The sequence below is a fragment of the Chenopodium quinoa genome, unplaced genomic scaffold (assembly GCF_001683475.1).
Source record: "Chenopodium quinoa cultivar QQ74 unplaced genomic scaffold, ASM168347v1, whole genome shotgun sequence".
Lineage (NCBI taxonomy): Eukaryota > Viridiplantae > Streptophyta > Magnoliopsida > Caryophyllales > Amaranthaceae > Chenopodium > Chenopodium quinoa.
Genome location: NW_018745413.1, coordinates 5,738,542 through 5,748,317, shown reverse-complemented (window position 1 = coordinate 5,748,317; position 9,776 = coordinate 5,738,542). Strand labels below are relative to the sequence as shown.

General features: G+C 36.0%; 2 protein-coding genes across 5 annotated transcripts; one reads left to right on the top strand and one right to left on the bottom strand.

The window, feature by feature from the left end:
* Positions 1-3,218: 3,218 nt before the first annotated feature.
* On the top strand, positions 3,219-5,628 carry LOC110713356. 4 transcript variants are annotated; one of them, XM_021891814.1, is made up of 7 exons: positions 3,219-3,301; positions 3,458-3,595; positions 3,683-3,772; positions 3,940-4,059; positions 4,140-5,256; positions 5,352-5,445; positions 5,544-5,628. In XM_021891814.1, exons 3-6 carry the CDS (start codon positions 3,739-3,741, stop codon positions 5,365-5,367), a joined length of 1,287 nt encoding a protein of 428 aa, XP_021747506.1. In that variant the 5' UTR covers positions 3,219-3,301; positions 3,458-3,595; positions 3,683-3,738; the 3' UTR covers positions 5,368-5,445; positions 5,544-5,628. The 4 variants fall into 4 exon arrangements, with proteins under 4 accessions (XP_021747506.1, XP_021747507.1, XP_021747509.1 ...); XM_021891815.1 differs by having other exon boundaries at positions 3,276-3,595; positions 5,552-5,628; XM_021891817.1 differs by lacking the exon at positions 3,219-3,301 and having other exon boundaries at positions 3,580-3,595; positions 3,870-4,059.
* A 1,909-nt stretch (positions 5,629-7,537) lies between these two features.
* On the bottom strand, positions 7,538-9,055 carry LOC110713357. Its single transcript, XM_021891818.1, has 2 exons — positions 8,501-9,055; positions 7,538-8,232 (listed from the first exon to the last, which is right to left on the bottom strand). Exons 1-2 carry the CDS (start codon positions 8,927-8,929, stop codon positions 8,140-8,142), a joined length of 522 nt encoding a protein of 173 aa, XP_021747510.1. The 5' UTR covers positions 8,930-9,055; the 3' UTR covers positions 7,538-8,139.
* Between the last annotated feature and the right edge of the window lie 721 nt (positions 9,056-9,776).

Sequence of the window (9,776 nt, the reverse complement as noted above, 5' to 3'; positions counted from 1 at the left end):
TTGATTAAGCTTGTATTGTGAAATGACCTGTTACAATTTTGTTATTAATCAGAATATCATTTGTAAGTGTATGTAATTTTAGCATTTTACTTGAATTTAGGGTTTTAGTTTGGACTAAATTATTCAATAAATAGATTATTGGGTTAATGATTTGGTTGAAATATGCCTTGAATATTGATTTGTTTGATTTTTCCATGAATTTCGATATGAATTAGTGGGAAATGGGATGTTTTGAATGTAATATTTCAATGCATGTTTATTCATTGGTTGTGGTTTGCAATGCATGTTTAGTCATTGGGAGTGGTCTGCCAATGCATGTTTATTCCCGAGCTTGTCAATCAAATATTGCTGTAATCTTTTTCATCTTAAAGCATCATACTGCAAAATGCTTCAGAGAAAGTAGGGAAAATCATTTTTAAGTGGTCTTGAGGAATTATGGTTTAACAGTTCATGCCTAGTACTAGGAACTTTTAGTGAGTTTCATAATTTGATTTTGCGAAAGGTGATACTCTAACCTGTCTTGGATTTTTATTTTAGATAAATTTTTGAATATGGATAACCTTCCTGTCAGTGAGATTACTTATTTTAGAATAGGAAAACCAATATAGATATGAATAATGGAGCTTTCCTAAGGGCATGTGAATATGTATTTGTTGGATATTGATGATTGGCTGTGAATTTTATTATCTAGTTGCCTATGGTATTGTGTATTGTTGAGCATAGCAGAGATTATTATAGAGAGAGCTTCAGTCATGAATCTCATGAGTATTTGACATTTTTCATTGATGATCTATTTGATGTTTGAGATTTAGATCTCCCTTTCTTCCTCGATCTGGTTCCATCTATTCAGGTTCATTTTTATGATAACTGTGTGATATATGTAAATATCTTTGATTCAAATATTTGTAACTAGAAACCAACTTTTTGGTTTTTTTCTTTCCTATGTCAGTGTTGTTGTGCAGTCTGCTGATTAAAACTCATTGAAACTTATTGATGATGTACAAGGTATATTGTTTTTGAACTTCAGAAAATCAGAGTAAAATCATTTCTAAGTTTTCATGAGGAATTTCAGAGTTCATGCCTAGTACTAGGAACTTTCACTGAGTTTCATAATTTGATTTTGCCAAAGGTGATAACCTTCCTTGGATTTTTATTTTAGAATAATTAGTAACTTTTCCCTAGCTTAAATTTCAAAGCTTATTAGGTTCAGGCACTTCTTTTGTGAATTTGTGGAATTTGTGGCTTGTCAATGCATGTTTATTCCTAAAATTTGAGTTTATTCCTTGAGGTAGTTGTATTCTTGAACTTGCACTATAGTGTTTACTGATTGCGGTTACTTTTGGTATTAGTTAGAATGGGATGTTTTGATTGCAATATTACTATGGCTTATGCATGTGGGGCTGATGGTTGTGTAATTTGTTGCTAATGTAGGTAATAGTGTGAAAAAGGGAGTTGTTGGTAAGGTTAATGTTAAAGGAGGGAATGTTAAAGGAAGCAAAAGCAAAAGGAAAAGCAAAAGCAAAACACCCATTAAGAGATTTTATGATGAGTCTGGCGGTTTGTATTCTGATTCTGAGTCTTTATCGTCTGGATCACTGTTGGCATCGGATAATTCTTATGCTCCTGATTCTCAAAGTGTATATGAATCATATAGTGTTGTGTCTAGTGGAGATGTTAGTTAATGCTACAGTAGTGATGAAGAGGTAATGCAATATACTGTGATTTTTGTTTCATTAAAGGTTATTTTGTGATAATGTGTGATTGTGATTGTGGTAATTTGTGGTTATTTTGGTTATTGTAGGTGAAAAAGGCTGAACGCAAAGCAAAGGCTAGGAAACGTAAAATAGATCCGCAGGTATATGTGGTGAGTGGTTTTTTGCTCTTTGTTTATATAATAGCTGTTTATACGTTATGTAATTTTATGAGTTGGTGATTGCTTTATTTTTTTATTATTTGTTGGGAGTTGGGTTGCACTTGATTTGCAAGTTTTTGGTTAATTTATAATTGATTGTTGATGTCTTATGAAGTTGTTTTGGACATTTAGGATTAGAAGTTGTATAGCTATGGGCAGACCTGTTGCTCGATTTTGATTAGGTTAATTTTGCTGCGATGCCCTGTGCTGAAGTTGATATTAAGTTCCACTTATATGTGCTTTCACTTGCTTTGCTAGTTTTTGGTTAATTTATAATTAATTTCATGTTGATGTTTTATGAAGTTTTTTTGGACAGTTAGGATTAGAAGTTGTATAGGTATGGGCAGACCTGTTGGTTGATTTTGATTAGGTTAGTTTTGCAGCGATGCCCTGTGCTGAAGTTGATATTAAGTTCCACTTATGAAGTCTTATGAAGTTTTTTCGGACACTTAGGATTAGAAGTTTTTTTGGACACTTAGGATTAGAAGTTTTTTTGGACACTTAGGATTAGAAGTTTTTTTTGGTTAATTATCCTCATTGTTTTTTCAAACCTCGGTTGTTTCCAGCATTGATTTGGGAACCCCCAGCTGTTTCCGGGTTTTTAACTTTTATTATTTTGCAGGATAATTCGAAAATCGCAGGAGGGAGGGTGAAGGATTCAGGAACTGTTATTGCTTCATTCAAGAGTCATAAGAAGGTATAATGTTATGGATACTTCATCCCTATGATTTGATATTAGTATAGCAATTTTGTGTGGCATAGTTAATAGGCTTATTAATGGTTGTGGTACTTGTACTTTGTAGGCAATGAATGTGAACTGTCCCGTGGAGACAATGGGAAGGGTGCTAGGGAACTTTGACGAAAAGAAGATTCGTTTAGTTAAGGAAATGGGATTTGGCGGCTTGTTTTATTGTGTTGGTAAGGGACTTCCACGGACTTTGGCTTTCTGGTTGTGTACTAGAGTTGATGTGAGCCGAAGGTGTTTGTTGACTGTGGATGGTAAAATTTTGCCTTTGGACCCTGTGCAAGTGTGTTGGGTATTGGGAATTCCATATGGTCCACGGGCTGTTCCGGACAAGGTAGTGGACAAAGAAGTCGAGGATAGATTGTACAATACATATAGCACATTATATCCATGCGGTACAAGAGGTATTACCAGGAAGAATTTGATTGAATATTTGGAGGGTCCTTTGGTTGAGGAAAGTGAGTTTAAGAAGGTGTTCCTAATGTATGCTCTGAATGTGTTGTGCTCATCGACATGCCATCGTTTGAAGAAGTCATTCCTACATGGAGCTAGTGTTGCGGACAATGCATCTGAGTATAACTGGTGTGAGTTTGTCCTAGATCAGCTTATGAAAGCACTAGGCCAGTTTAGTAAAAGATTCTATGGTAATGCTTCAGCAACAAGCAGTGGGGGATGTACTCTTTTCTTGGCTATAAGATTCTTAATCATTGCAGTGAATTGTTTGGCTAAATGGAAATAGTTAGTATTGCTTATGATTAATGTTTATAATTATTTAATATTATTTTATTCTGAAAATGTAGATTTTTTATCTTGATCGCCTTAATCGGACTCCGTTGAATTGGGGTGTATTCCCAAGGATGAAAGTTTGGTCGAGACAGGAAATGAACAAGGCAATATCAGATGATGAGTTTGACTCGGGTGATTTTGGACGTCGTGGGGTAAGTGCTTTAAAGACTGAGTTTATTCACTCCAATCAATTGACTTATTAAAATTTTGAAAGCTGATGATTACAATATTGTGCTTAGTGTCTGTTAGTGAGCTACGGGCGCCCACATCCCTTGAAAGCAGATGATATCCTTCCATGTGTTGGGAACAATTCAAAGGACTGTGTAGATGTAAGGGTTTTTGTATTTATTTCAGTACTTATACTTTTGGAAAGTTCATTTATTATGTTTTTTTTTTTTTTAAATTTTTTGTTACGATTTGATTTAGGTGCTTAATGTTCTGAGGAGTGTTTTGAATACTAAGGATCCTGAAGTCTAACAAGGACCTATGGATGTAGATGATATTGATTTGGAGATGTTGACAAAAAATGTGAAGAAGAGAAGAAAGGCAATATCGGACCGTCCGTTTGTTCGGAAGAAAAATGTAGGGCAACAGGAACTGGATCAAGTACGGGAAGGTAGTGATATACTTGTCCACATTGAATATTAGGTTTTAATATTAGGTTTGTCTTCATATTTATGTATTGTTCTTTTATAGGTCCTCAAGTGCAAGATCTGCATGTGAGTGAAGATAAGGATGAAGCAGATGGTGATCAATCTCCTGCTAATGAAGCAAATATGGATGTACCAGATCAACACCAACCTGTTGATGATCAGGGAAGTGTGGTTAGGGACTTTGCCTCAAAGTCCCATGAAAAGGAATTTGGTGTTGATGAGGAAGATGGTCCTCATAATGTTTTGATGGATAATGCGAGTCAGAACAACACTCATAGTGAGGAGGTTAACTCAAGTAGGGGTATTCATGAACAAGTTAATGATTTGGTGTGGACTGTGACTTCATGTGTACCAATTATGGAACTTGAGCAACCATTGAACGTTGACACTTCAGGCTGTGGGTTCAGGGGTAGCAAGTACACCTTGACCAATGATGATGCAAGCTTTAATGAGTTTGCAGATGCAAATGATAATTTTGTTGATGTAAATGTTAGTGAGGGTAGATCAGGGTTGGATAATAATCATGGGAATGCAGGTATTTCTGACAATGCAGTTTTGAAAAAGACAGACAATGCAGTTTTGAAAATCCTATGTGAGGTTAAAGGGGTGGGAAATGAGAATAGTGGTGAAATGGTAGAGGGAAATGACAATGATGGGATGGTTGAGGGAAAGACTAATCATGTTGGTAATGAGATTGGTGCAAGAAGCGTTGAGGGGAATATTGATGATACTGGTGGGGTTGGTGAGGGGAAAAAAGCTGCTTCTGGTGCACAACAGAATGGTGCACAGAATGGTGCAGGCATTGGTGATTTAAGTGCACCGAATGCTGTACGGCTGACTGAGGGACATGGAACTATTGGTACTGATAATGTAAGGATAGAGTCAAATGAAGTGTCTAATGAATCGGAGATTAATGAGGTCCCTTATGAATCTGAAGAAGAACCGACTACCCCGATAAATCAGAGGACTGTTATCCAGATGGAGATGTTAAGGAGGAAAGTCGAGCGCAGCAGGAGGCAGAGGAAGGTTGTTGGCCCTCCAACATTGCCGGTCGATTATGTTATTCACTGGCGACCGAAGTATATTCGTCGGTTTCGAGAACCATTGGTCCAGTATGTGATGGATCATTCATCTAGTCATGGACGAGTTAGGAATTTGGAGTGAGTCCTCATCTTATACTTGTCGTCTAACAATATTGATTATTTAATTGTTTCATAACATTGAGTTTTTGATATGATTTTTATTCTATTTTTAGGACTGATATTGCCTAATTGAAATATGATGGGGAGTGTGCGCCCGTCAGTATATGTGGTTTGGTTGCTAGTTGTATGGGGCAGATTTCTAGCTAGGTAGGTATATGTGTATTCTAGTCTCAGTCCATGATATGTTATGTTGTGTGCTAAGGAAATTCATAATTTACACGTTATTATTCAATGCGGTATGTAAGGGTTGCAGCTAAAATATATGAGAAGGTTTGGGAGATGCAATTTGTTGGTAAGAGTAGGCGTTTCATGCTTGATCCTGCCTTCGGAGTAAGTAAAAGAATTTGTAAGAAAACAAATTTTAAGTTTTGAATTGTTATTCATCTTATTCCTTACTTTGTTTTGGTTTGTTGTAGATGATGGTATTGCATTGTAATGGACATTTGCTTGCAATACAGAAGTTAGTGAAATCATACTGCAAACAACTTAGGGAGACGGTCCCTAACAAAGTCAATGTGGTAAGTTATGGATCCGCCCCTTCACTTTGCTGTCGGTAAATTCCCCTTTCAGCCTGCATCTTTGTTCAAAGGGTCTTTCATTTATGTAGTTAGTGGACAAATTTGTTTTTTTGAAGTCACTAGGTAACTACATCCATTCTTATTATCACACCCCATTCCCAAGCTGCTTGTGTTTACTTCTCTTGTGTATTCAATAAAAGGGTTTTACTAACCTCCAATTAAAACTCTTTTAATTTGTCTGTATGAAATCTCTAACCATACCATTTTCAAGTAACATACAATTTGGTTACAAATATCATACATTTGGCTAGTTAGTCCATGTGAGGGAAAGTTTTATTAGCATAGTTACCATTTATCCTTAGTTGCTGGGGCTTCCTAATGGTATGAAAGAAAAACATCTGCTCCCGATACTCATTTTCATAGGTTTCAAAATATTACTTCAATGATGATAAGTTTGAGTCTCTTGTGATTCCCTTTACCCTATCTTCCTTGTCAGAGAAAGAAATTCAATAGTTTGGGGGGTTCTGGTTTATTTATTTAGTAAAGCAAGAAATCACAGTTTTGGTTTATTTATTTAATTTTGGTAAAGTATATTCTGATTCAAATAGGAAATGAGGAAAGGTGAGGATTTTGTGTTTGACATCCAAACAACAACTAATTATTATAACAGTAAATTGTGTATTTTGAGCTAGGTTTTCCATTGTAAATAGATATCAATTCTAAGAAATAAAAAAAAAAAAATCAGTATTAGGAATGTTTAGCTGTGGACTTGAAGCTGGAAAGGTTAGGTGGATAATTATACAAAAAGGGTAAGTAAGTGGATTGTTTAATCTGAATGACAGGTTTTTGTCCCGGTCGTACTCGATGGACATTGGTGGTGCGTGGCATTTTCAATGAACAGGGAGGAGATTGTTGTTATTGATTCAATTGAAACCAAGAAGGCAGCTGAAAGTAGGAGTGTAGAAGTCTCTCAGCTGGTATGTGGTTCAGGAGTACAACATCCATTCAATATTGGGCACCACTCTATTATCTTATCCTCAACCAAATGGTCAACCATATGTCCCTCTAATTGCGAATTAATTTGATTGGCTTGCAGGCCATTGCCATGGATGTTGCATTTCAAAGCATGGATCCTTCTTGGCCAATAGGAACCATTACTAATTGGCCTCGGACCTCCCTAGAGATGGCTCAGCAAGGCGATATGTGAGTTGCTCTCCATGTCCATTATGTACTGATTTTTATTTGATGAACTTCTGCCCTTTCAGACACTTGTTTTTCTTTTGGTGAACTTCTTCAGATTCAGACACTTGTTTTTCTTCTGTTGAACTTTTTTTACAGTCATAGCTGCGGAGTACACATGATTATTGCAATCAAGCGCAACGCCTCTAAAATATTGAAACAAATGCCTCCAGTAAGTGCGTTAACTATATCCTCAAGCATTAATTTTGACTAAGGTATAAAATAATACAGCTGAGCTTCTGATTTGCTAGGTTGAGGATTTGATGGTAGAGAGGTCCTGGCTGCTTGCTGAAGACCTCCTGTCAGAATTCAATGAAGCCAGACAGGATGTCCTGGAACTAATTACACCCCGGGTTCTGTATTTCTTCCTCCTGCCTGCTTATTAACTTCTATTTTGGTAATTTTTTTGGTTAAGTTAATGGATTGCAATTGTATAGGGCCATTTTATGTGGGCCAGCATTTGTTCTAGTCTCATCAAGTTGGGCTATGTTCTGAACTTTGGTTCTTGGGCTGTTATTTGTTGGGTCAAGTAAAAAGTGGGATATTTCGATCGATCTTAGTCACTTTTTACTTAACCCAACGAAATTTTGATTTTGTTAAGAACTTACTTAAGTACATCACATCTTCAAAGTGCATATATATCCAAAACATGTTCATGGTTCTTAATATATTATGCTTAAGGGAACAGTAACTGGTTCTTAGTTTACACATTAGTACCTTCATAATACATTACTAGTTAATTGGTTCTTAGTCAATGTTATTTTAAACCATCTACATTAGTAGTACACAATACTAATTTCAGCTATAATTTAAGTACAACTGTGGCTTAATCAAATCTTAGGCTTATCTGTAGTAAGCCTCATTAAACCTAATGTGGTCGTTCCTTTTAAAACCACGAGGCTCAATGTGAGCCCAAACCACAGCCCCATCTCGAACATTCTCCTCTTCCAATGTCTTCTCATCGTTTAAGTCCTCCCTATTGACCCATAAACGGACACGTTGAGCGTCGACGTTGTGACTTAAGCCCCATTTCATGTATAGGTCATGCACACGGGCTGTTTTGCGAATAGAAAATCGATGAGACTCACGGCCTGATGCTACAGTGCATACCGTAATAACTATTTTGTTGCTTGATTGGTTCCTGTGCTGGTGGATCAATAGGAACTCCTTTGCCCTCCTGCACATAGACAATGTAGTTTCAATACATGAGTAATTATTTGCCATATTACTAATAATGATGTTCATTAACTTCAACACTTACATGAAGCTGTGAAATGTAGCATTGAAATGGGCTGTCTACTAAAACATGCTGCTGCTACTACTCCTTAAATTTTGACGTTTACTTTGATTCTTACTAAAGCATGTATAATTATTTTAAAGGAAGAAAAAAAGGCCATCCATCATATTATATAACTGATTACGATTTTAAAGAAATTTTGTAGTACCTTGTCATACGCAAGAATAACCTCGGACATGTACAATCCAAGTTTAAATGGAGTGTCTTCTGGTGTAACAAGATTACCCCTCCACCACAATCGTAGGTCCTTAGGACGAAGGCCTACCATAGCTGCGTACTCGTAGAAAACCGTATGTAAACGGTTGTCAACACTCATCTCGATTGGTTGCCCATTGTCATCAACATCCCCTCCTTTCACTAACAAACTGACTTTGGTGGTAAGTGGCTTACCAGTTATGACAACACAATCGTCTCTCTCGTCTGTGAGATCAAGTGATTCCTCCTCTGATGAGCCGTCAGATGAATACATGAACTTGTCTGGATTAGGAGAAGGAGCTAATGAGTCAAATATTTTTAGAAGGGTAGGCGTTTTTAAAGATGGAGGAATTTGTAAAGTAATTGATGAAGTACATTGCATAGTGACTCCCTTATATAGGGAGTGATAAGTGGAGTTATAGTTGTATTGGCAAAAGGGAGTATTAGAGAGATACTTTAATGTAGTTTTTTTTTTTTAAAAAAAATATAAATGCATGGATAACTTAGTTTGTAGTATTTATTGCAAAAGAAAGTACATTATTTAGTTACAACAACTACATTGTTTTTAATCTTTATGGTTATGAGTCTTATCAATCCAATACCGTCAACTACGCTTAGTACACGAATTACTAACACATCTCTAACTATTCAAGGGTCACATGTAATATGGACACGTCTTCCCTTAACACACGATATTTTTGAAGTCAACTAATTTTTGTTTTTGGGTCATCATATAATTTAAATTACGAAACATATATTAGGTTCATAATCGTAACCGTAACAAATTAACAATACATATTTAATACTAACCATAACATTACATATTTAAATAACAATAATTATATTAAAAGGTTACATTTAAGTCTAAACAAAATCAATAATTACTTTGATTTTAATGTAGAAGTTGTTCCCCCTTCTGTAACATCTACCATTCGTCATCTTCATCAGAATTGTTGTACTCGTCTGATTCACGACCGGAGTCGGAACTACCCCTAACACGACATTCAAGCTTTAAGCCATAGTTTTCGTAGGCATCTTTGATGTTCTCAATGTATGCTGGGGGGTCATGGCTATTATCATAAGGAAGGTTGCTCACTATTCTGCTTGCCAATGAGGTTTCGATTCCATTCAAGTCGCACATGATAGTAACAAAATCTTTATATTTCACTTCATTAACATTGAACACATCACAAAAATCTTCATCTCCGAATTCAAGCCAATTAAGTATT